At 36.4% G+C, this 26,757-nt stretch overlaps 1 protein-coding gene across 3 annotated transcripts in view; it reads left to right on the top strand.

The window, feature by feature from the left end:
- Window positions 1–15,787: 15,787 nt before the first annotated feature.
- Window positions 15,788–26,757, top strand: part of LOC148947813 (serine/arginine-rich splicing factor 4-like) — a 39,262-nt gene continuing 28,292 nt past the window's right edge. For 2 of the 3 annotated variants that reach the window (XM_089095457.1, XM_089095459.1), the window contains exons 1-2: window positions 15,788–15,864; window positions 24,070–24,210. In XM_089095457.1, the coding sequence (XP_088951583.1) occupies window positions 24,079–24,210 (132 nt within the window). In that variant the 5' untranslated portion in view covers window positions 15,788–15,864; window positions 24,070–24,078. Of the gene's footprint in view, window positions 15,887–24,069; window positions 24,211–26,757 lie in introns of all 3 variants that reach the window. The other variant, XM_089095458.1, reaches the window with a different exon arrangement.

Here is a 26,757-nt window from a genome sequence, read left to right as displayed (position 1 = left end):
GTGTTTGGTTGTGGTTTACCGTGTCACAGTTACATTTACCTGATTTTTCAAAGTTCATTTTGAATTTCTTTCATTGAAATGCAAGAGTTGGAATATTTCAGTACTGTTTGGTTGTGGTTTACCTTGTCAGAGTTACATTCTCTTGATTTTTCAAAGTTCATTTTGAATTTCCTTCATTGAAATGCAAGAGTTGGAATATTTCAGTAGTGTTTGGTTGTGGTTCACCTTGTCAGAGTTACATTCTCTTGATTTTTCAAAGTTAATTTTGAATTTCTTTCGTTGAAATGAAAGAGTTGGAATATTTCAGTAGTGTTTGGTTGTGGTTCACCTTGTCACAGTTACATTTTCTTGATTTTTCAAAGTTCATTTTGAATTTCTTTCGTTGAAATGCAAGAGTTGGAATATTTGAGTTGTGTTTTGTTGTGGTTTACCTTGTCAGAGTTACATTCTCTTTATTTTTCAAAGTTCATTTTGAATTTCTTTCGTTGAAATGCAAGAGTTGGAATATTTCAGTAGTGTTTGGTTGTGGTTTACCGTGTCACAGTTACATTTTCTTGATTTTTCAAAGATCATTTAGAATTTCTTTCGTTGAAATGCAAGAGTTGGAATATTTCAGTTGTGTTTGGTTGTGGCTTACCTTGTCACGGTTACATTTTCCTGATTTTTCAAAGTTCATTTTGAATTTCTTTCGTTGAAATGCAAGAGTTGGAATATTTCAGTAGTGTTTGGGTGTGGTTTACCTTGTCACAGTTACATTTTCTCGATTTTTCAAAGTTCATGTCGAATTTCTTTCCTTGAAATGCAAGAGTTGGAATATTTCAGTGGTGTTTGGTTGTGGTTTACCGTGTCAAAGTTACATTATCTTGATTTTTCAAAGTTAATTTCGAATTTCTTTCTTTGAAATGCAAGAGTTGGAATATTTCAGTTGTGTTTCGATGTGGTTTACCTTGTCACATTTACATTTTCCTGATTTTTCAAAGTTCATTTTGAATTTCTTTCGTTGAAATGCAAGAGTTGGAATATTTCAGTAGTGTTTGGTAGTGGTTTACCTTGTCACAGTTACATTTTCTTGATTTTTCAAAGTTCATCTTGAATTTTTTTCGTTGAAATGCAAGAGTTGGAATTTTCTTGATTTTTCAAAGTTCATTTTGAATTTCTTTCGTTGAAATGCAAGAGTTGGAATATTTCAGTAGTGTTTGGTTGTGGTTTACCGTGTCACAGTTACATTTTCTGGATTTTTCAAAGTTCATTTCGAATTTCTTCCATTGAAATGCAAGAGTTGGAATATTTCAATAGTGTTTGGTTGTGGTTTACCTTTTCACAGTTACCTTTTCTTGATTTTTCAAAGTTCATTTTGAATTTATTTCATTGTAATGCAAGAGTTGGAATATTTCAGTAGTGTTTAGGTGTGGTTTACCGTGTCACAGTTACATTTTCTTGATTTTTCAAAGTTCATTTGAATTTATTTCGTTGAAAAGCAAGAGTTGGAATATTTCAGTAGTGTGTTGTTGTAGTTTACCTTGTCACAGTTACATTCCCTTAATTTTTCAAAGTTCATTTTTAATTTCTTTCGTTGAAATGCAAGAGTTGGAATATTTCACCTTGTCACCTTGTCGCAGTTACATTTGTCACAGTTAGATTTTCATAATTTTTCAAAGTTCATTTTGAATTTCTTTCGTTGAAATGCAATAGTTGGAATATTTCAGTAGTGTTTCGTTTTTGTTTACCTTGTCACAGTTAGATTTTCTTTATTTTTCAAAGTTCATTTCGAATTTATTTCTTTGAAATGCAAGAGTTGGAATATTTCAGTAGTGTTTTGTTGTGGTTTACCATGTCACAGTTACATTCTCTTTATTTTTCAAAGTTCATTTTGAATTTCTTTCATTGAAATGCAAGAGTTTGAATATTTCAATAGTGTTTGGTTGTGGTTTACTTTGTCACACTTACATTTTCTTGATTTTTCAAAGATCATTTTGAATTTCTCTCGTTGAAATGCAAGAGTTGGAATATTTCAGTAGTGTTTGGTTGTGGTTTACCTTGTCAAGTTAAATTTTCTTGATTTTTCAAAGATCATTTTGAATTTCTTTCGTTGAAATGCAAGAGTTGGAATATTTCAGTAGTGTTTGGTTGTGGTTTACCTTGTCAGAGTTACATTATCTTGATATTTAAAACAACATTATGAAATTCTGAAGTTGAAATGCAAGAGTTTGAAAATTTAAGTAGTGTTTGGTTGTGGTTTACCTTGTCACAGTTACATTTTCTTGATTTTTCAAAGTTCATTTTGAACTTCTTTCGTTGAAATGCAAGAGTTGGAATATTACAGTAGTGTTTGGTTGTGGTTTACCTTGTCACGGTTACATTTTCTTGATTTTTCAAAGTTCATATTGAATTTATATCGTTGAAATGCAAGAGTTGTAATATTTCAGTTGTGTTTCGTTGTTGTTTACCTTGTCACATTTACATTTTCTTGATTTTTCAAAGTTCATTTTGAATTTCTTTCGTTGAAATGCAAGAGTTGGAATATTTCAGTAGTGTTTGGTGGTGGTTTACCTTGTCACAGTTACATTTTCTTGATTTTTCAAAGTTCATCTTGAATTTTTTTCGTTGAAATGCAAGAGTTGGAATTTTCTTGATTTTTCAAAGTTCATTTTGAATTTCTTTCGTTGAAATGCAAGAGTTGGAATATTTCAGTAGTGTTTGGTTGTGGTTTACCGTGTCACAGTTACATTTTCTTGATTTTTCAAAGTTCATTTCGAATTTCTTTCGTTGAAATGCAAGAGTTGGAATATTTCAGTAGTATTTGGTTGTGGTTTACCTTGTCACAGTTACATTTTCTTGATTTTTCAAAGTTCATTTTTAATTTATTTCATTTAAATGAAAGAGTTGTAATATTTAAGTAGTGTTTTGTTGTTGTTTAACTTGTCACAGTTACAATTTATTTATTTTTAAAAGTTAATTTTGAATTTCTTTCATTGAAATGCAAGAGTTGGAATATTTCAGTAGTGTTTTGTTGTGGTTTAACTTGTCACAGTTACATTTTCTTGATTTTTCAAAGTTGATTTTGAATTTCTTTCGCTGAAATGCAAGAGTTGGAATATTTCAGTAGTGTGTTGTTGTAATTTACCTTGTCACAGTTACATTCCCTTAATTTTTCAAAGTTTATTTTGAATTTCTTTCGTTGCAATGCAAGAGTTGGAATATTTCACATTCTCAACTTGTCACAGTTACATTTGTAACAGTTACATTTTCATTATTTTTCAAAGTTCATTTTGAATTTCTTTCGTTGAACTGCAATAGTTGGAATATTTCAGTAGTGTTTCGTTGTGGTTTACCTTGTCACAGTTACATTTTCTTGATTTTTCAAAGTTCATTTTGAATTTCTTTCACTGAAATGCAAGAGTTGGAATATTTCAGTAGTGTTTGGTTGTGGTTTACCATGTCACAGTTACATTCTCTTTATTTTTCTAAGTTCATTTTGAATTTCTTTCATTTAAATGAAAGAGTTGGAATATTTCAGTAGTGTTTGGTTGTGGTTTAACTTGTTACACTTACATTTTCTTAATTTTTCAAAGATCATTTTGAATTTCTATCGTTGAAATGCAAGAGTTGGAATATTTCAGTAGTGTTTGGTTGTGGTTTACCTTGTCAAGTTACATTTTCTTGATTTTTCAAAGATCATTTTGAATTTCTTTCGTTGAAATGCAAGAGTTGGAATATTTCAGTAGTGTTTGGTTGTGGTTTACCTTGTCACAGTTACATTTTCTTGATTTTTCAAAGTTCATTTTGAATTTCTAAAGTTGAAATGCAAGAGTTGGAATAGTTCAGTAGTGTTTGCTTGTGGTTTACCTTGTCACAGTTACATTTTCTTGATTTTTCAAAGTTCATCTGAATTTCTATCCTTGAAATGCAAGAGTTGGAATACTTCAGTAGTGTGGCTGTGGTTTACCTCGTCACAGTTAAATTTTCTTGATTTTTCAAAGTTCATTTGAATTTCTTTCGTTGAAATGCAAGAGTTGGAATATTTCAGTAGTGTTTCGTTGTTGTTTACTTTGTCAGAGTTACATTCTCTTGATTTTTCAAAGTTTATTATGGATTTCTTTAGTTGAAATATGTTTTTTCGTGCTTTACCTTGACACAGTTAAATTTCCTGATTTTTGTTAGGTTAGGTTAGGCTAGATCAAGTTAGATTAAGGTTAAGTTAGGTTAGGGTAGGTTAGCCTACGTGCGCGCGCGTACGTAGGCTAACCTAACCTTATCACCTTTTTATCACCTTTTTAACCTATTAACCTTTTTATTTATCACGGGTTCAAAGTTCGTATGATTCTTGGACAAAGGAGTGTCACTACAAGATTTATTGGCTAGTTACGCAAAGAGAAGTTATTTTCAAATTCACGCTAGTTTGAAATTGTCGCTATATTTCTGATCTATGAAGCGAAAGGGAATTCCAAGCTTTAATAAAATTGAGTTACGAAATTTACTCAAAATAAGGCCTCCTTACAGGAAGAAGTGGTCACAAAAACTTGAAAGGGAGCTCATTTGACTGGAAACTAATTGTTCTAAGGCCTATTAAGCCAAAGACGAGCAAAAATAAAGGCAAATAGTAGTACAAACTTTAAATAACAGAAATTAAAACAAACAGGAGTAAGATTGACGCGTAACGCACCCTAAGCTTTCTAAAGGCCAGAGCGTCATTTGTGCTTTAACGAAAACTAAATTTATTTTAAACCCATTTTACTTTATAACGTTAATGACCAAGAATCATTTAATAAAAACTAGGGTAGCCTCACCCGCGGCCGTAAATACAGATGGAGGAGGAAGAACAACCCTCAAATGTACACTCACCAGGACCCATCGGTGTATGCACATGTCCCGTGAGTTATAAACCTTCTCCCGGTGATGAGTTAAATTGCATAGTCATACTGAACACCATCGTTGGAGGATCTTCTAGAGGAGGACAACTGCTGCAGGGCATAAGATACAGATCTATGGACTACGGCCTCTGCAAATGGCTGCCTCGACCCTTTCAGGTACCTGCAAGACAGGGGACCTTGCGGTCAACTCTATCACCGCTTGAGGAATGGCACCCCTCGTAGAAATTATAGCCTAGTAAATGAAACAGTATTCACCCATGATTCTGGTTAATGGATAATTACCTATGTTAATGGATATTTACCTATGTTTTTTATATTCGTAAAAATTATGTTTCTTTCTTTGTAGCTGCCTAATGTATGACTGAGCAATAACCAAATACCGTCTATACTCTATAAAGTAATGTCTATTAGTTTTCTTAGCGTAAGAGAAGAATCGATGAATGAAAATGTTAATATGTTACGTGTCCTCTCCTGTTGCACGGATGTTTGTCAACGAAACCGGAAATAGTTCTTTTTTCACGGGGCAACAGATTGATAATGAACAAATTGATTGCTCTAAAAGTATTTATATTTTTTGACAAAACGTATTAAAAAAAACTATTTTTAACAAACAGTACTGCAAAAATACAACTTTCATATAAAGTATTCAAAAAGTACTATTTCGATCAGAAAAGTACTTCACTACTCCTTTGGCAACCCTGTTTTGTAATCCATGCCATCTTTTTCTTATTTCTTTTGTGTTTCCCAGTTACAGAGGGTAGATCTTTATAAGCTTCTTTTTAGTAAGCTACCTTTAAAGATTTTTTAAAGCTTATTCCGAGAGGATTCTGACTAATGGAAAATTTTTCTGGGCTTGGTCTGTTTCGGTGGGCGTTCTTGGGCTGAAAAAGTTCTGTGTAGCAAATTTATCTTCAATGGGTTGCCTCTCCTTAGCAGTATAATACATATAGGCATAAATATATAATTAGTTGGAGGTAATAGGTTTGAGACTGCCTGTGCAGGATTTCGACTCTTATTGATAGAAGAGCATCGCCAAGTGCTGAAAATCATGTTGTGATCAAGAATGTCCCAGGATTACGCAAAGTCTTCATTCATACTGGAGGTCCCATGGACTTCTTGATGTCTCGTTCTAAGCCAGATTAAGCGCTTCGGTTTAGACTTGGGAAGATGTGTCGATCCTCGTCTTGCATTGGTATCCGGGACCATTACTTTTCCTGAGGCCAAAAAATTTCAATGATTTAAGGAATATGAAAATTAGAACTTGGAATATAACGACGTTAAAAAATAACTATCCTATCGACCTTTTGATTGACGAATTCAGACGATTCGAAATGGAGTTTTGGAAGCTCCCAAAATAAATGTTTTTACTTTTATAACTTTAATAAATCAAAATAAAATTAACATTTTGATTACTAAATATCAGTATAAGTATATTAAACTGAAAATGCACATTCATTTGTATTTTTTCAGTAAAGTGCAAATTTTGTTCTGGCCTTGGGAAGGCATAGGGATTTTGCACCCAACTTATGTTAATTTCTGCTCGTTTTGAGTTTCACTCGGTTAATTATTATAATTTCTGTTCGTTTTGGTTTTCATTTATTTATCGATGCTGATTGGTGGTAGTTTCACGCTTGGTAGATTTTTTGATTTTATTTTTGCTCACTTTTTGTTTAATCGAGTTCTTTACTTTTCTTTGAAAAACTTATTTTGTGGAAAAAGTTTTCTAAATTAATTTCTGTTCGTTTTATATTGACATAGTCTTTTCAGGGAAAAAGAAAATAATGCTTTAAATTTTTTCGTTTTTTAACTTTATAGTTTGGCCCATGGGCGTAGGCAGCATATTGTCTAGGGGGGGCAGTCGATAGTGTGATGGATGGCCTTTTATCAACTGCTTTTCCAACCATCTGCTTTTTCAGCATTTTACAACAAAAAATAATACATTATACCCACTTCGGTCTTTACTATAAAAATGTCAAGCCTTCCAATCACTTTCGACTATTAAAAAGGGCACTTTTGGAATGAGCCCTTTTGAAAACGACAACGCTTTCTGTAAACACCTTATATGCCCCCAGGGCATAAATTACAACCCTTACACTAAGGTCTGTTAGGGTGGATGTCATCCTCTAACACCGAATTTCCAGAACTTTCAACTACATTAAACAACATGGCTATCTCAAAATTTTTATTGGATGTGTTTGGGGAAATGGTGGGCATGAGAGGAGTGCTAGTCGCCTTCCAATCACTTTCGACTATTAAAAAGGGCACAAGCTACTCCAATTTCCAATTGAATGAGCGCTTTTCGAAGTTTCTACGACAACTTCTTCGACACAAAGTGCCTGCTCTAAAGGAAAAAATTAATAAATAATACATTGTGCTAACATCGTTCTTATATGCCCCCAGGGCATAACTTAAAGCCCTTGCCCTGAGGGTGTGGGGGAGTGTCCTCACCTTTACTTAGTCCACGTTTCTAGTCTCGTTCTCGAGTGTCCCCGTTGTTTACTTAGGCAGCGCCATCGTGCTGCCTATGATTTAAGCGACAACTTTCTCTATAAACCTTATATGCCCCCAAGGCATAACTTACAACCCTTGCACTGAGGGCTCTGAGGGGGTTATCATCCTAAAAGACCTAATTTCCAGAACGTTCAACTACGTTGAACAGAATGGATGTCTCAAAATTTTGATTGGATGTGTTTTGGAAAATGGTGGGGGGTGAGAGGGGCGTTAGTCGCTATCCAATCACCTTCAATTTCCAATTCAATGAGCCCTTTTGAAGTTTCTACGACAACGCTTTCAATATAAACTTTATAAGCCCCTGGGCATAACTTACAACCCTTGCCCTGAGGGCTGTAGGGGGAGGGGTTGTCTTCCTTAAAGACCTAATTTCCAAAACTGTCAACTACATTGAATAGAATGGCTATCTAAAATCTTTTATTGTATGTGTTTGGGGAAAAAGTAGGTGTGAGAGGGGGGTTAGCTGCCCTCAAATCACTTTCGACTATTAAAAAGGGTACTATCCCTTTGAATTTCAAATCGAATGAGCCCTTTTTCAAGTTTCTACAACAAAGATTTCAATAAAAAACCTTATATGCCCCCAGGGCATAACTTATAATCCTTGCCCTGAGGGTTGTGGGGTAGTGTCCTCCTCAAAAATATATTTTCGATGTGGAAATCAACTACGCTGAACAAAAAGGCTATCTGAAAATTTTGATTCGACGTGTTTGGGGAAATAATGGGCGGGGGGGGGGGGGGGGCTAGTTGCCCTCCAATCACTTTGGAATATTAAAAAAGGCACCAGCCCTTTGAATTTCCAATCGAATGAGCCTTTTTTGAAGTTTCTACGACAACACCTTCTATAAAAACCTTATATGTACCCAGGGCATAACTTAAAACCCTTGCCCTGAGGGTTTGGGGGAGTGTCCTCCTTAAAAATATATTTTCTATCTGGAAATCAACTAAGTTGAACAAATGGCTGTTTCAAAATTTTGATTGGATGTGTTTGGGGGAATGATGGGCGTGGGGGGATGTAACGGGCGTGATGTAACGACATCATTGAGGCTCCTTGCTTCCTAAGAAAATCCGGCAAATCACAAATAAACAACGAAAATAGCCACGGAGACCGAAGACAACCTTGTTTAACCCTCTTTCTAGAAAAAATTATGTCTGAAAATGTTCCTGCCAACCTAATAACAAACTTTGTAGCTTCATGCATACTTATTAAAATTCTTACAAGTGGGTATGGCAAGTCAATATTTATACAATCCTTCATTAACAGTTCCCTCTTTACATTATCAAATGCCCCTTTTAAATCCAAAAAAGGTACATACAGTTTACCTCCCTTCTTATTTATGGGCTTATCGACTAAACACGTTAATGTAAAAATTTGGCCAATCATACTATGTCCCTCTCTGAATTCTGACTGCTCCGCGGCTAGCCTTTCAGTTTTCTGGAGCCAACTTCTAAGTCTTTTATCTAATGCCTTCGCCATTAGCTTTCCCAGTGTGTTACATAAATTTATACATCTGTAATTTTCATGTAGTTTCTTATTCCTTTTCTTAAAAATTGGCACCCTTACTGCCAGGTTCCATTCACTAGGCCAAATTCCAGATCGAAGAACTGCTGTAAATATCGAAGAAATAATATACAATGTTTCGCTTCTAGTATACTTCCATAGAGCTCCTGGAATACCATCAGGACAAAGTGCTGAACATCCCTTCATCTCTTTTAAACTTTCCCATGCTTCTTCTACCCTTACTGGCTCGATTAAAGCATCATCTTCTTCCTTCATAGGGTCATAAACTTGATCTTTGACACTCTTCTTCTAATTATCTTCAAATACACCCCCATTTTCCGTTGTCTCCTGCTTCTTTAATTCACTCGACCAGGTGTCCACGGGGGGAGGGGGAATATCTTGGCTTGTCTCCCTTCTGGTAGAACTTGAAACCTTTTTCCAAAAAACTTTGCTATCCTTATTCTTTAATGCCTGCTCTATCTCCTTAATATCTTTTTCTTCTTTCATCTTTTTACACTTTCTTACTACTTTCTTATACTCTCTCCTAATTCTTGGGTATACCAATAAATTATTATCTAAAGTCCCTGGTCCCTGAAGCCTGACTACATCTAATGCTTCTTGCAGCCTAGCTTTTAACTTTTTACTTTCCATATCCAATATCCTCCCCTCTGAATTCCTAACCTCAATTTTATCACTTCCTCCTGCTCTTACGCATATATCATACACTACCTTGTTCAGTCCCTTTATATTCTCCTCTACCTTACCAATTTTACGAAATTCCTCAAACTCATCTGTTAGCTCCGAAGTACTAACTCTTATTATCCCTTGGTTTACTATCTCGTCTGTCTCCTTATCTATTTTTTATTGGTTTTCTAATACAAAGATCGTTCTTTTTAAATCTACTTATCTCCCCTTCTCTTTGCCAGCTCGGAACCCTTATCTCACATATAGACCCCTGTGACCCAGGAAGACTCAGATTAATAGCGATTGGGACGTGTTCCGACCCTACGCAACCCATCACTCTAAAATTGTAACACATTGGCCACAGATTCTACTCAATCGAACAATAATTTACCACACTTGGTGACCCAGAAAAACAAGTCAAATATCCCACTTTTCATCTTCTCCCAGTCTACCATTCTAAAAGGTTAGAAAATCTAAAAGGTTAGATCCCCATTTATTCCTTCTATGGTTCTGGTCCTTACTCTTTTACTTACCCATTTTCGAATCTGCATAATACCAAGGTGATTTAGCAGGATCCTGTAATACATTGCTCCTCCAGTTATCTCCAACTTCCTAAAATTCGCCATCTAAAATCCCAGTATATGCCTACCCGTTAAAGTCACCTGTAAGAATAAAATAGCTATCACCATACAATTCAACATATTTTCTCATCTCTTTTGATACCAACTCCCAACTATTTTCCTTCATATACAAACTATTCTGTGGTGGTATATAAACAGCTCCTATAACCAGATCTAATTCATTCATTTTTACCTTTAACCACACAATATTCACAGACTCACTTTTAATCTCAAAACCGAGCGGAAACGACTTTCTCTAAATAAAACGGCAGCTCCTCCTTACACTCTGCTATTCCTCGATGGTTTTCTACAAGCGCACTCACATATAAACCCTTGAAAGCAAATATAAGAACTTCTCCATGTCTCAGCTAGACCTATAATATCCCACTTATCTAACCTACATAAATCACTTAGTTTCTGATCACTAAATCCCTGAATATTCCAGAAGCATATTTTCAAATTCATTGCACCACGGCCCTCAAAATCCTATTCCCTAATTGCCGGATCAAGAATAAACCTATTAGATTCGTTTCCTCTTGCCAAGCCTCCCCTTCTCGTCCGTCCTTCCCAGACTCTTCTTCCAGACCCACTCGTACTCCCTTTTCCCACTCTAGTGCTGGGTTAACAATTTGCATCTTCCGGTCTTCTCTCCGCCAGTCTTTTTTGAACCCGTGGCGTTCTAACTTCCAAATCCGCTGGCCCTTGAGACATCCTAACCGGCGTCTCTGTCGCAGTGCCGTCTATGACGGTAGTACCGTCACTAATAACTGATTCTGTGTCTCCATCTCCAACCCTGTCACTTTCCCCACCGACCACATTCATACTTGTCCTGCTGGAATTTCGGACAATTTCGATCACTCGCTGCGTTTCAGGGTCGTAAGAAAACATATGGTCTCCAATTTGTAATTTCGTCCCCCGTAGGAATGAATAGGATCTACCTTCACTTTTTGGTTGCTCTAGAATCGGTCTCAACTTGTTTCTCGCTTATCCTTTCTGCCGTGGTATAATCAGGGGCCGCTTTCAGCCCGTATTCTCTCAGATATCGATTGCTCCGTAGGAGTGAGTCGCGAATATCTTTAGTTGTGAATCTAATTAGGACTGGTGAAACTTCTCCGGAACGAGTTTTCATTATAAAGGCCTCTTTAATGTCACTCCAGCGAATGTCAAAAGTGGGCAGAATCGTACCAAAACCTTATAGTAAGTTATCCTTTAGTGAACGACCCCTTGCTCCTGGGTTGAACTCGTATAGCACCAAGTTATTTTTCTTAGATTCAAATTCAAACTTTTTCAACATGGGCAAGAGTTCCTGAACTTTAGTTTCCAAAGCACTAACCTTTTTATCTTGTTTCTTCTCGAACGTAGCCCATTCCCTCCGTACAGATTCAGCGCTGGCAACGGCATTTTCAATTCGCTGCAACTTCTCCGTGACCTCACATTTCATCTTTTGCATTTCGGCTAGTTGTTCTTCCATTTTCAGCATTAGGTATTTGATATTGGTATTGTTCCTTCCTGGTTCGGTATTTGTGATCTGACTCCGATTCCTCAAAAGGGAAAATCTGAGTTGCAATGTTCCTCCTCCGTCCCGTCAGCGTCTCTACTAAGCTCTGTAAACTTTTTGAGCATCTTTTTTTTATGAGCTAAGACTGAAATGTTATGGTCTCCCAGGCTAATCTAGATTGTACTTATGCTCTAACAGCATTTTTTACTGCCCTTGCTGGCGCTGAACCATCAAAAAAAAGTCTGATTCTCGCCGGACATGACGTTAAACGTGCGTTCGATTCCTTAATTCATTCGAAAAGCTTCTTCATATAGCAAAGTGAGGTTTTAACCCACCAGTTGTCTGTGTTCTCAGGGATTTATGTAGAAATCTTATAGTGTATTTAAAGCTCTCATCCTCTTTACCCTGGCAGTTGGCAATTCATCAATCGCAAAACAATTGTATTGATTCTCGTGTGAGGCCAGACTCTTCACATCCGTCTAATATGCTTGTGATTCATCCGCACCCCATCCCCGTTAAGAAAGGGACTAGACAGGGAGCTATCACTTCCCCAACCCTGTTCAATAATGGTGGTCTGGACGGTCAGGCAAAATGTCTTCCTTCTTGCATTTTTGGTGGAATTGATGTATATCACATCTGTTATGCCGATGGCATCTTGAATCTTATCCGTACGATCCAGTGCATAAAGCAGAATTTCAAAACCTCAAAGATGAATATACAAAAATTGGACTATCTTTCAATGCTGAGAAAACCAAAGTTAGTCTTTTTAATTGATGGATTCACTCTTCTTCTCTCCTAAATCTGAACGGTTCTCTTGTCAAACCCGTAGACCAAATTAAGTACCTAGGCCTTCCAATTGGCTCATCTATCGGTGGCACACTCCGTTTGCTAATATCTCAGGTTGAGCGTAAAATTGGTATTTCTTATGCTAGAATCGTAAAAAGCAAACTACGCTTTAACCATCACCTTCTACAATCCACCTACAGCAGCATATGCTTTCTAGATCTGCTTTACATTGTTCCTTTCTGGAACTTTTTTAGTTACAGATAAAAAGTATCTACGATCATTCTTCTCTGAATTTGCTAAGTATCTTTTACATTTGCCTCCTTGAACAAGAAACCGTAAAATTATCCTTGTTTATAAGCCTACAGACACAAATATTAATACTGATAAATCTTTATCCCGTTTTGAAAGAAATTTTCATCACTCATGGTTGTCAATTTGTTCGCAATAGTTTTTTCGTATTAATGTATTGTATGTAACGAAAAGTTTTTTTTGTCATGTGTTTGAATTTTCTATGTGTGTTTGTGTTCTTTTATTGTTATCTTTGGTGACAAATCCGTCTATTGTATCTTATTTTAATGGGCTTAAAATAAGGTTGTATCTTATTTTAAAAATGAATAATAATAATAATAATATATGTAGTAGGGCATCATGGAAAATTTCTCCTGCATTTTTGATCCATTGGATGCCTATATTGTCTTCTTCAATGCTCAAGAGGAGTTGGACGTCCTTAAGGCCTCTTCAAATTTAGTAAATAGACACACAAATTCCTTCTTGAAATTTGTCTTCTCATTTCACAATAATCTATGATTCTTTTTAAAACAACCGCCGAACAAAGAATTTGCGGGAAGGCCTACTGTTATTTCGCGAATCTGAAAATCCACGGAATTGACCTGAAAATTCGGTAAAGGTGAAAACATGTTTCCCAGTTCTGCATGAATAAGTTGGAGTCAGCAATAATTAAATGAGAGCATACACTGGCGGATCCAGGGCGCCCTGGGCCTCCCAAGATTCTTAGTGGCGCCCTGTTTTCCTCTTTTTCAATCTTTTTTTTAGAATAAATTTGTCAATTTGGTCAATTATTGGCACCTTTGTCACATTGGACCTCGCTCAAGACTTTGCTCATTGGCGCCCTTGTCACATTCGGCCCCCCAAGATTTTGCTCTAGATCCGTCCCTTGTAGCATACTTGCAGATCTGCCAGAGACACGCTTTATAAGTTTGAGACGAACCTTGTGAGTACATAGAGTCATCTCTCTTTAATTTTATTACTTCTTTTATCGGTTTCATCATCTGTGAGAAGAAAGATAGAGACTTTCCCTTGGTGATATTGTGTTTCAGGTAGGCCTACGCTAATATATTGGTAAGAGCATTGTTATTGTGCATGATCTATTCTAAACCTATCACTAGGCTACAATAGTAAAAAAGTTACAGGTCGCAGTGAGATTCCATGCTTAGGCCTTATACTAGGCTATTTGGTGATTCAGCTCTCCATAGGCTAATCGAACACTAAAATCTGAAAATAGGCTATTTTAGAATTCTATAAAGTAGTTTCCAGTATTTTGTTGGGGTTCATTTATGGAGAATCAAACCACTTATCAATCAGCTGTTATCCATGACAATTGTTTCCCAGGTCTTCCTTTTAATGGTAAATTTCTAGTGGGCCTTATAATTTAGCTAAGTTGAAAGTTAAAATGTCATTTGATGCCTATTTTCATTATTCAATAATCACTTCTGGGATTAATTGTATCTTGAGCCCTTCAAGGGGCCCAAATTAGGCTATGCTATTTCATTTTGTAACCACACAAAGAAGGGACATCCACCACATGGCTAATATGGGAGTAAAGTTCATTTGTGATGCTAATGGATGTTATATTTAGATTAAGGATGCAATTCTTGGTATATATTTGCACATTTGGGGGTTGGGGGTATAGGCTAGGCTATATTCTGTGAATATAGGCTATAGGTTCTAAGAATTTCTTAGAAAAACAAGGGGTAAAGTTCTACAAAATCATATTATTGAGATTCACTCTTATTATTGAGATTAATTGATGGATTCACTCTTCTTCTCTCCTAAATCTGAACGGTTCTCTTGTCAAACCCGTAGACCAAATTAAGTACCTAGGCCTTCCAATTGGCTCATCTATCGGTGGCACACTCCGTTTGCTAATATCTCAGGTTGAGCGTAAAATTGGTATTTCTTATGCTAGAATCGTAAAAAGCAAACTACGCTTTAACCATCACCTTCTACAATCCACCTACAGCAGCATATGCTTTCTAGATCTGCTTTACATTGTTCCTTTCTGGAACTTTTTTAGTTACAGATAAAAAGTATCTACGATCATTCTTCTCTGAATTTGCTAAGTATCTTTTACATTTGCCTCCTTGAACAAGAAACCGTAAAATTATCCTTGTTTATAAGCCTACAGACACAAATATTAATACTGATAAATCTTTATCCCGTTTTGAAAGAAATTTTCATCACTCATGGTTGTCAATTTGTTCGCAATAGTTTTTTCGTATTAATGTATTGTATGTAACGAAAAGTTTTTTTTGTCATGTGTTTGAATTTTCTATGTGTGTTTGTGTTCTTTTATTGTTATCTTTGGTGACAAATCCGTCTATTGTATCTTATTTTAATGGGCTTAAAATAAGGTTGTATCTTATTTTAAAAATGAATAATAATAATAATAATATATGTAGTAGGGCATCATGGAAAATTTCTCCTGCATTTTTGATCCATTGGATGCCTATATTGTCTTCTTCAATGCTCAAGAGGAGTTGGACGTCCTTAAGGCCTCTTCAAATTTAGTAAATAGACACACAAATTCCTTCTTGAAATTTGTCTTCTCATTTCACAATAATCTATGATTCTTTTTAAAACAACCGCCGAACAAAGAATTTGCGGGAAGGCCTACTGTTATTTCGCGAATCTGAAAATCCACGGAATTGACCTGAAAATTCGGTAAAGGTGAAAACATGTTTCCCAGTTCTGCATGAATAAGTTGGAGTCAGCAATAATTAAATGAGAGCATACACTGGCGGATCCAGGGCGCCCTGGGCCTCCCAAGATTCTTAGTGGCGCCCTGTTTTCCTCTTTTTCAATCTTTTTTTATAATAAATTTGTCAATTTGGTCAATTATTGGCACCTTTGTCACATTGGACCTCGCTCAAGACTTTGCTCATTGGCGCCCTTGTCACATTCGGCCCCCCAAGATTTTGCTCTAGATCCGTCCCTTGTAGCATACTTGCAGATCTGCCAGAGACACGCTTTATAAGTTTGAGACGAACCTTGTGAGTACATAGAGTCATCTCTCTTTAATTTTATTACTTCTTTTATCGGTTTCATCATCTGTGAGAAGAAAGATAGAGACTTTCCCTTGGTGATATTGTGTTTCAGGTAGGCCTACGCTAATATATTGGTAAGAGCATTGTTATTGTGCATGATCTATTCTAAACCTATCACTAGGCTACAATAGTAAAAAAGTTACAGGTCGCAGTGAGATTCCATGCTTAGGCCTTATACTAGGCTATTTGGTGATTCAGCTCTCCATAGGCTAATCGAACACTAAAATCTGAAAATAGGCTATTTTAGAATTCTATAAAGTAGTTTCCAGTATTTTGTTGGGGTTCATTTATGGAGAATCAAACCACTTATCAATCAGCTGTTATCCATGACAATTGTTTCCCAGGTCTTCCTTTTAATGGTAAATTTCTAGTGGGCCTTATAATTTAGCTAAGTTGAAAGTTAAAATGTCATTTGATGCCTATTTTCATTATTCAATAATCACTTCTGGGATTAATTGTATCTTGAGCCCTTCAAGGGGCCCAAATTAGGCTATGCTATTTCATTTTGTAACCACACAAAGAAGGGACATCCACCACATGGCTAATATGGGAGTAAAGTTCATTTGTGATGCTAATGGATGTTATATTTAGATTAAGGATGCAATTCTTGGTATATATTTGCACATTTGGGGGTTGGGGGTATAGGCTAGGCTATATTCTGTGAATATAGGCTATAGGTTCTAAGAATTTCTTAGAAAAACAAGGGGTAAAGTTCTACAAAATCATATTATTGAGTTAGGACTAAAGTGAATACACCATTTGATGCCTTTTTTTATGCTGATTACAAATATAATAAGCATTTATATTGTAAATGAATTTCCCCCCCCCCCCCGCCTATCTAGGGTATACCGACCCTAACCCTGACTGGACCTAGATAGGGGGGGGGCTGAAATTCATTTCCAATAGAAATGCTTATTATATTTGTAATCAGCATAAAAAAAGGCATTGAATGGTGTATTCAGTTTAGTCCTAACTCAATAATATGATTTTGTAGAACTTTACCAAACAAGGAAAAAAGTGAAGACAAAGGCTCTCAGCCCTGAAAACGTGTTAACTAGGATTATTCTCTATATTATGGAGTAACAATTGTCTTATTAATATGTTTCCTTATGTCCAGCTGGACTCCTAGGCTTAAAATACTGGTTGGCCAGTTGGCTAATTTAAAGATTTGTATATATATATATACTGTCAGATTAGCCATCTGGTGGTATCCCACAAAGAAGTTATCAACACCAGTTAAGTTACTAAAAAAGTGGTTAAAAACATCACTTCAAGAGTAACATGTTCCAAAGATACTTATTTATGACAATTCAAACCTCATTTATTAAGCAACTCAAATATAAACCCTTTACCACCATTTCAAGTTTTTTGAATACTGTTGACAAAAATAGTGCTGAATTTTGTGATTTGAAACATTACTGTCTACAATTCAGGGTATATATTTGCACATAAAGGGGGGTGGTGTGGGTAAATTTGCAGTAGGTCATATAATTTAGCTAGGATGAAAATTAAATGTCATTTGATGCTTTTTTTATGCTCTTTCATTAGCAATACCTTTCGGGCCTCTTTAAGGGTTCAAGATGCAATTAGGCTAGCCCCAGAAGCAATTATGGAATTACAAAAGAGCATAAAAAAAGGTATTAAATGATGTTTTCAGTTTCATCTTTTCTAAATTATAAGGCCCACTAAAAATTTACCCTTTTGATTAGGTCATAGCCTAGACTACATAGACCCCAACTTGAACCCAAATATCACCTTACCTTAATCTATTTGAGAGCTTTAAGGTCCTCCAGACTTGTAGTGCTCTTGAGTTAATGACTCCAAATTGAAGCTCAACTGCTTTTTCTCCCACTCCTTGTCAAGTTGATGTTTGAAAGACTGGATGGAAGGAGTCCTGACAGTAGAGTCCCTCAATTCACTGGTTAGTTACTCTTCTTGAAAAATACACTTGATGGATTCTTGATCTGGAGCTTAATTTTGGCTGCTTCTTTGAATATTCTCTTGTGAGATGATGGCTGGCACCGTGGTTGCCCTTGAAGATGGTGGAGTTTTCCTTTTGGAGTTTATAAGTCAGCATCATATCACTATGCTTACATCTGTAGACAAGGGTTGGTAGGCTAGCTTGAGACATTTCTCATACAAAGCCAATTTTAGGCTTTTCATGCACTTTGTTGCTTGCCTCTGGACATTTTCAATGAGCCTAGCATCTAGCTGGTAAGACCAGCCAGGCACTTGCCAAAATCAAGATGGAGTCTAACAGGAGCCTTAAAAGTTTTATGAATATTGTTGCCTCTTGGCTACTGATGGTCCTTCTTCCAAGGATAGAGTTTGCTTGGGAGACAACATGCTGAATGTGGCTGTGGAACCTAGCCCCTCATCAGCAATCACACCAAGGTCCCTTTCTTCTTCTCTTTTCACTAGTTGGTCCTTTGTATTAGTGATTGGATTTAGAATTGAATATGTAGCCATTGGGTTATTAGGTCCAACATGCAAAATACAGCATTTGCTTGTATGGAATTAGAGAAGCCAGTCTTGAGTCCAATTTTGTAGCCTGTCTAGATCTTGTTGAATTTTATGTGGGTTAGCAATTCCAAAAAGTTGGCATTGTCAACAAACAAATGTATATTGTTATCCACATGATTAGAAATATTGTTGATATACATGAGGAAAAGTGTTGGGCCTAATACAGTTCCCTGTAGTACCCCACTCATTACTATGGCCTTGTCAGAGTGGATTGGCTGGCACCTTTCTCAGATAAACAGACTTTCTGCTTGCAGTTAGTGAGAAAATTTGGTAAAATTCTACTTTGGTGTCTTTTGGATATCTTGGAAAGCGGTTAGGTTAAGAAAATGAAACTATCAGGAGTGTGTCTACAGGCTAAAGTATGTCCTGGGAAGGTAGTTTGAAGTACCTACCTCCACTCCTCCCTCTAGAGCATCCTGAAATTTACCTACATGGACAGTCCATACATATTGAAATTTTGACAAAACAACATTTTACCTTAATTTTCAGTTATCAGTTTCTTTTTCTCTGGCTTTAGTTCTGAAAATGCAATTCCTGTTCTTTGAATAGAATTTTAAGCCATATTAATGCTTTGTTTTCAAAATTAGGAAATATATTTGCATGTCTTTAAAACCTCACAAATTAGGATTGAGAAAAGTTGTGAAGCTGAAAACAGTTTTGTTGTACTTCATTTAAGCAGGAGATCTATTTTGCAAGGCTTCACTTTTATAATACACATGTTTTTAAAGATCATCAAAGGTCAGGACCCTCTAGAGGGAGGAGTGGAGGTAGGTACTTCAAAATGCTTTCCTGGGACATACTTTAGCCTGTAGACCCATCCCTGAAAGTTTAATTTTCCTAACTTAACCCTTTTCCAAGATAGCCAAAAGTAGCTAAAGTAGAATTTTATCAAAAATTCATCAGTCAGGCTATCAGGGATGTATTGATACAAACAGCCAATAATTTCAAGAGCAGTCAGGGGCATTTTATCAAAGGCCTTAGCAAAGTCTAGCAGCAGTAGGTCAACTGGATGCCCTTGGTCATTCAGGTTTGTAATTATCTCATATGATTCCAACAAGTTGCTTTTGATTGATTTTCCTGAATAGAATCCATGCTGCTTGGGTGAAAAGATCTTGTTTGTGGTTAAATGTCTGAGCAATGAATCATTAACTATGTGTTCAAGCATCTTAACCACAAATGAGGTTAAGCTGATAGGTTGATAATTCTCAGGCTTGGTGTGGTCACCTTTTTTGAATACTGGAGTTATGTTGGCTACTTTCCAGTCTGCTGGGAGCTCTCTACTGCTTCAATTACAATGAAACAAAAAACACTTAATGGTTTATTTGGTATGAAGAAAAATGAAGTGCCAGCTATTTTTATAGGTAAAAAATGAAAAGCACATCTGTTTTAAATGTAATAATATGCAGACTGAAGTAGCTGCAGTAAAATGTTGAGATTTTCTTCCTAGTTTGTCACTTTTAATCCAAGCAAAATGTTAGGACACTTAGTATCAGTTATTGAGTTTAAGCTTTGATTTCCAAAAGCTCACAAAAACTACCAAATTTGAGAAAGTCGCAACAATAAGTCACCTGTGGTTAAAATACTCAAAGACTCCTCTTTGATCCCCACCCAGGCTCAAAGCTTCTGCAATGGTCTTTTCTATGGAAATATCCAAAGTGTTTCTTTTTAAAATAGCTTTCAAGCGTAGTTAGGGGTATTTAGCCTTTTTTGCTTTTCTTCAAAGCTTTGAAAAAAGTGTTATAATATTCCAAATGTTACATTTGTTTATTTGTGCATATTTTTGGTAATCATTTGTGGGACGATCAAATTTTTTAAACCATTTTAGATACGTAAGAACGTTGCAACATCTATTAACCTGAGGTCATAAGACTGTCAAAGACTCCTTCTTGAACCCCCAAAATTGAAAGCTTTTATTGTGACCTGGCCTTTTAATGTAACTTGGGCACTGGACCAAGGGCGCCATTTTCACTCAAGCACAACATTAGGTGGGGATATTGATATCGCTTTCATCACACTAATTTGTTTTAGTGTGAATCTGCCTGGCACTTATGAATGAATGTTTTCAAAGTAAACCCGTTTCATCAATAAGAAAAAAAACGGGTTAGACGCATATGTTCCTTTCCCTTTGGATGATAAAACTATACACGTGCTGTACCAAGTATAACTCACGAAAATCTTGTTAATTTTTGTCAGCTTTTCAACTTTTTGGCATCCCTGCTTTCAATAAAACAAAAATAATCAAGGTACTATCACTTAAATATAATAACTCCCTATGCCCCCCCCCCCTCTGGATACACCATCTTGATAAGATATTGTCTCTGCTTTAAATAAAAAAAATAAAAAATAAATAACTTATTGGCATCCCTGCTTTCAAAAAAAAAATCAAGGTATTATCATTTAAATATGATAGCTCACTCCCCCCTCTGGATACCACCTTGACAGGATGCCGTCTGTGCTTTAAATAAAAAAAATAATTACTTTTTGGGATCCCTGCTTTCAATAAAAAAAATTCGAAATATTATCATTTAAGTGTAATACCTCCCTACCCCCCCCCATCTGGATACCACCTTGATAGGATAACGTGTTAGCTTTACATTAGAAAAATAATTTAATTAATAATTAACTAGGTCACTAAATGGTTCAAACAAACAGGCAAAATAACGTTAAACAGCTTAGTGCTCCTTGAAAAAAAATTTAAGGGTATGAGTAAAGGGGTACAAAGACAAAAAACAAAAATGTCGAAAATTATTCAGATATACCTCAAATTATTGGAAAACTGAGTCATAGATTTGCCATGGCATTCAATAAGATCCAAAGAATTTAATTAAAAGGGAGCACACACAAAAGCCAAGTTAGGCCAGTAGCCTATGAGAAATCGCAAAATACCCAAGAGAATGAACAAGTCCCAATGGGGGGCCCTGGATCACTCAAAATATTTCAATGGTTTCCCAGGGAATTTTATATCATTTTCTTCTGTCTCCACTTGAAATGAAAAAAATTATTATCTTTTTGGCATCCCTGCTTTCAATTAAAAAAAATGAGGTATTACCATTTACAAAATGGTAGCCCCCTACCCCCCCCCCTAAAGGCAATAATTTACAAATTATTTATGAATGATATTTTTGGGGTAACTTCCGTTTCAATCTTTAATTCCCCAACCTTGTATATCGCTTAGCCTGTAGCTAAATTTTGTCTAAATACAAGGGTTTTTTTTTGGGGGGGGGGGTAAAGTGTTTAAGAAATAATATTTTTTTTTCTATCAGACGTTCAATAATTGAGTATTAAACATTAAGAAAATCTTATCTAAAAACAGCAAAGGAAAAAAAATTCTGCAAACTTACAATTCAGCTGTAGAAACAATCTGTAGGCTCCCAATTTCAAAATTCAACTGAAGGCTGAAGCTGTATAGTAGTGAATGCATTCTATAATTCTATTCAACTTAAAATAAAATTCTTGACTACGAATGATGTAAGAAATAGCCATTGGGAAACCGCATTCGAAATGATTTAAACAATACTTTTTTGTCAACATATGAAGAACTGTGTATATTGCAATATTTGCAATTGCATATTGGATTTGTCTGGTTTTTATGCAAAGTAACAAAAGAGACGAAATTAACGAACAAGAGAGTAGTGAAGAATTATGGTATGCAAAGTAATATTTGGCAGGGAAAGTCACTGGTGATAATTCACTAGGGGTGTTACCGTGATTAAGTGATTTTCGGGGATTTGGGGAACCAAATTATTTTTAGGGGTGACACATAGATTTTCGGGGAAATACCCGAAAATTTGGGGATAGTGGAAGTCCTGCTTGATTTCTAATCAGGAAAATTGAAATACTAAACCACACGAGAAGGAAAAGCTCCAACTTCGCGGTTGACGCAATAAAGAATTGCCGCAAAATTAATTTAAAGTCGACTGAATGCCACCGGCTCTGCTGGTGGTGGCGCGCCTGCAGCGTTTGGTCGATCCACCAGCGCGGCGTCGGGGTCTAGTCCCAAGGTTGAACTAGCCCCAGCAGCAGACCTCTTAGCATGAGTGCTGAATTTTAGTTCATCATCAATAGTGACATCAAGATCCTGCTCATTATTAACAGAGGAGAGCAGGTGGCCTTAGAAAAAACAAGAGCAGCAAGGATCCAGTTTGCCAAAGAGAATGATATGGCATTTGGCAACATTGAATTCAAGAAGCCAGGTCTCTGCCCATTGACCCAGCACTTGAAGATTATTTTGTAGCAGGGCATGCTCTTCACAGGACAAAGCTGGTCCAAGTAGCTTCAGGTGTCAGCATAAAAAGTTGATTTACTGCTGATAATGGAAGGAAAATTATTGATGATGATATTAAATAGCATAGGACCCAAAACACTTCCCTCAGGAACTCCACTCAAAACATGCAGAGAGGAAGAAAGAATACAATTACCAGAGTCATCAAATAACTGAACACATTGAGATTGCAAATAAAGAAAATCAAGGATCCAGAGCAGGGATTTCTCTTCAAAATTGACTGCAAGTAATTTAATTGCAAGTCACTTGTGCCACACTTTGTCAAAAGCTTTGGAAAAGTCAAGCAGAATCCTGTCAGCAGGCACTTCAATACCAAGCAACTTGGTGATGTGACCATACAATTCAAGGAGATTGGTATCAACAGATCTTCCTGAATGAAAGCCATGTTGTGAACTGTGTAAAACATTATTTGCTTCAAGGTGTTTAACAACTGCATAATTAATTATTCTTTCAAGAACCTTAACAACTGCTGATGTCCATGCTAATGGGTCAGTAATTTTCAGCAAGGTGCTTTCTACTTTTTTTAAATATAGGAATGATATGTGCAGTTTTAAAGACATACTGTTTATGCAATAGTTATATTGAATAGACAGTGCTTTGCTTAAAACGTGTAAAAGATTATTTATTTTTCTGAATTTTGAATGAGCTTTTTGAACTGTTGATGCATCAAAAATCTCCTTTCAAATTTTGCTGAAATACTATTTGAGTAATTTGGCAGCTTTGGGAGTTCCCCATGTTGCTGGAAAAATTTAAAATTGGGCTTTTTGTCTTTGAGATAGCCAGCTGACACTCATGGTTGCAGAATGTTTTTGTCATATTGGATGACCTTAGTATAAAACAATGATGGGTAAGAATTTATTTGCTATTTAATTTTGGTAGACAATTCTTACTAATGAAAAAATAAATACAAGTTTTAAGGGATATCTGCAGTGCTAACTAGACATCTTGTCTTTAAAGGAAGTGTTCTAGAATGTACTACTAACAATAAAGAAGCACAACATAGCTTGAGATACAACTTACCAGCTTGACAATGTCCTTATTTTTTGTCAGGCCCAACTACTTCCAAGAGTGTATTCCGTGGCAACAAATTGACATTAATTCAATTGCTATTTCAGCTTATTATTTTGAATTTTATTATTAATCTGTCAAAATCTTGGATTTATTATCAAAACACAACTTCTTAAGACTAATTTATTGTATATAAAATTCAAAAGATTTTAAGGTTTCCATGATCAAGTTTTGTAGTGACCTTGGAATATTTCCTATTCCCAAAAGTGACTGACAGACAATTTGTGTATTTATGTACTGATAATACCCAAAACAGCTATTAGAATTTTTGTGAATGATGAAGGCCATTCAAAACATCAGGTGTAACTAATGATAGTATGCAATTTTAAATACCAGAAATCTGAAAAATACAATCATAAAGTCAAGTTGAGGATTTTCCTTTAGGTTCTTAAGATGGGTGGCAATGGCAAGAGAGTTTTTGTAGGCAATTTACCCAGAGGTTGCAGAGAAAGAGATGTTGAAAAATTCTTTAAAGGTTATGGACGGGTTGTTGAAGTCCTAATGAAGAAAGGATATTGCTTTGTGGTAAGTATTTTTTTTTTTTTTTTTTTTTTTTTTTTGGAAAATAGTAACAGTTAGTTTTTCTCTATTTTGTTTTTGAAATGTATTAGGCTAATTGTAATGTTGATTTTGCATAGCACTGCTTCTGCTCCCATTTTGCCTGTGGTTCAAACACAATTTTTGTTCAGGCTAGAATTACTTGCACAACCTTGCATTAATTAAGAAATTTACTTTACTGATGATAAAAATCAATATCGAAAGTCTGTAAATATATGTAAATTATCATCCTCATTCTCTAATCTAGCATAATATATCAAGTTATTAAAATCATATGTCTGACTTGCCCTGTGTCCAGCAAGCTTAATGCAAACAATTTTGTAGTTTTTAGCTTTCACTAGCCTATCAAAATTATTTTTTTGCTTATTGTCTTGCAGAGCACAATAAGCTGCAACTCGTCATTTTACAGATAAAATTAATATAATATTTATTAGTGCTTGCTAACTATATTTTCTGTTAGTATCAAAATTTCAATGGGTAAGAATTTATTTTAATGTTTAAATTGCATTCAAAAGAGCATAATAATTACGCTTATTCATTAAGTAGTTGAAACTAATTGTGATAAGCTCCTTTGAACATGGATAACTATTTTTTTATAATACCAATATGTATTATATATCAGGACCCCCACAGAACGGACTACCTGGTAAAGTTCAAAGCCGCAAGGAACAAAGTTCGAGCCCTGTCCAGAGAACTGATAGATAAATACGAGGAGGCCATCGCAGCAACCTCAAAAACCAATCCCAAGAAGTTCTGGAAATATGCCTCAGCACATAGGCCTGGTAGACACACGGTTTCAGAGCTGGTTTGTAATGGAGCACAGTCAAACGACCCCCAAGAAATTGCTGATGCCTTGAACCACCAGTTTACATCAGTCTTCACACCCGCAGACAAAGCCCCCCTGCCAACCCCACCATGCTACGAAATCACCACTCAAATGACACCAATAAGAGTGGATCAGGCTGAGCTCGAATCTCGGCTTAAAAAGCTTAATCCAAATAAGTCTGTTGGGCCTGATGGCATACATCCACGACTCTTAAAGGAAGCTCATTCCCAACTAGCAATACCCCTCTCAAGACTCTTCCAGAAATCTATTGACACTAAAGTCATACCATTGGACTGGAAAGTAGCCAATATCTCGCCAATACATAAAGGAGGAGACAAGAGCAAAGCTTGCAGTTATCGGCCAATCAGTATTACGTCTGCTGTTGGGAAAATCCTAGAAGGTATTGTCAACACTGCCGTTCTTACACATTTGATCACAAATAACCTTCTATCGAAACAACAACATGGTTTCTGACCAGGCAGATCAGTCAAAACCAATCTGATTGACTCGTATAATTACATAACTGAGCTCCTTGACCAAGGTCTCCCAGTGGATATGGTCTTCCTCGACTTTGCTAAAGCCTTCAATAAAGTCTGCCATCGAAGGCTTCATTTGAAACTGAAGACAATTGGAATTCAAGAGGGAGTGGTGGACTGGATCACATCTTTCCTAAAGGGAAGAAAGCAGCAGGTCAGAGTTTTTGGTGAAGGTGGCAGAGCTTACTATTCCGAAATAGCTGAGGTCTTAAGCGGGGTTCCTCAAGGAACAGTTTTGGGACCTACACTCTTCAATGTATATATTAATGACGCTCCAAGAACCGTTACAAGCAAGCTTAGCCTGTACGCCGACAACTCAAAGCTCATTGGTCCTGTTGGAACTCAGCAAGGTGTGACCTCAATACAGTCAGATCTTGACAGCTTTGGCAAATGGGCCAAGACATGGAGGCTCGAGTTTAATGTCGAAAAGTGCAAGGTTCTCCATTTTGGAAGAAATAACCCACGATGGCAATACTCGATGTCAGCAAATGCCGGTGTGAGACAGCCACTCTCTGAGAGCCCCTCTGAAAGAGATATGGGGGTCGTTGTAGACAAAGACCTTAATTTCAACTGCCACACCCGAGCTGCAGTAGCAAAGGCAAACCAAACTCTTGGTCTCATCAAACGTACAATGACAAGTAGATCCCCTGTAATAATCACAAAACTTTACAAGAGCCTGGTGAGACTGAGATTAGAATTTGGAATGTGTGTCGCCACGCCAATTAATAAAACAGACCAGATGGCTCTCGAGTCTGTCCAAAGACAGGCGTCAAAATGCATAAAGGGGCTCAGAGACAAAGAGTATGAATGCCGACTGCAGAGCCTCAAGCTACCAACTCTGACATACTGTCAGCAAAGAGGTGATATGATAATGACCTACAAACTGCTCAAGTCTGACGACAAGGACCTCTTTCAGCCTGCCCAGTTGTCAAGAACCAGGGGTCATTCAGCGAAGCTTTTTCGGAAGCGTGCTAATACAAAGAAGAGGAAACATTTCTTCTCCAAGCACATCCTAAGCCTCTGGAACGATCTGAGCAAAACGACAGTGAGTTCACCATCCGTTGACAGTTTCAAAGCCAATCTCAATAAGGAATGGGAAACCAAACTATGGCTAACAAAATGGGATGAAGCTGATGTCCCGCGGCCCTATCA

This window comes from Artemia sp. Qi Xiang Cuo, chromosome 10 (assembly GCF_049724085.1).
Source record: "Artemia sp. Qi Xiang Cuo chromosome 10, ASM4972408v1, whole genome shotgun sequence".
Lineage (NCBI taxonomy): Eukaryota > Metazoa > Arthropoda > Branchiopoda > Anostraca > Artemiidae > Artemia > Artemia sp. Qi Xiang Cuo.
The sequence above is the reverse complement of the archived record's forward strand: the minus strand, read 5'-3'. Positions and strand labels throughout refer to the sequence as shown.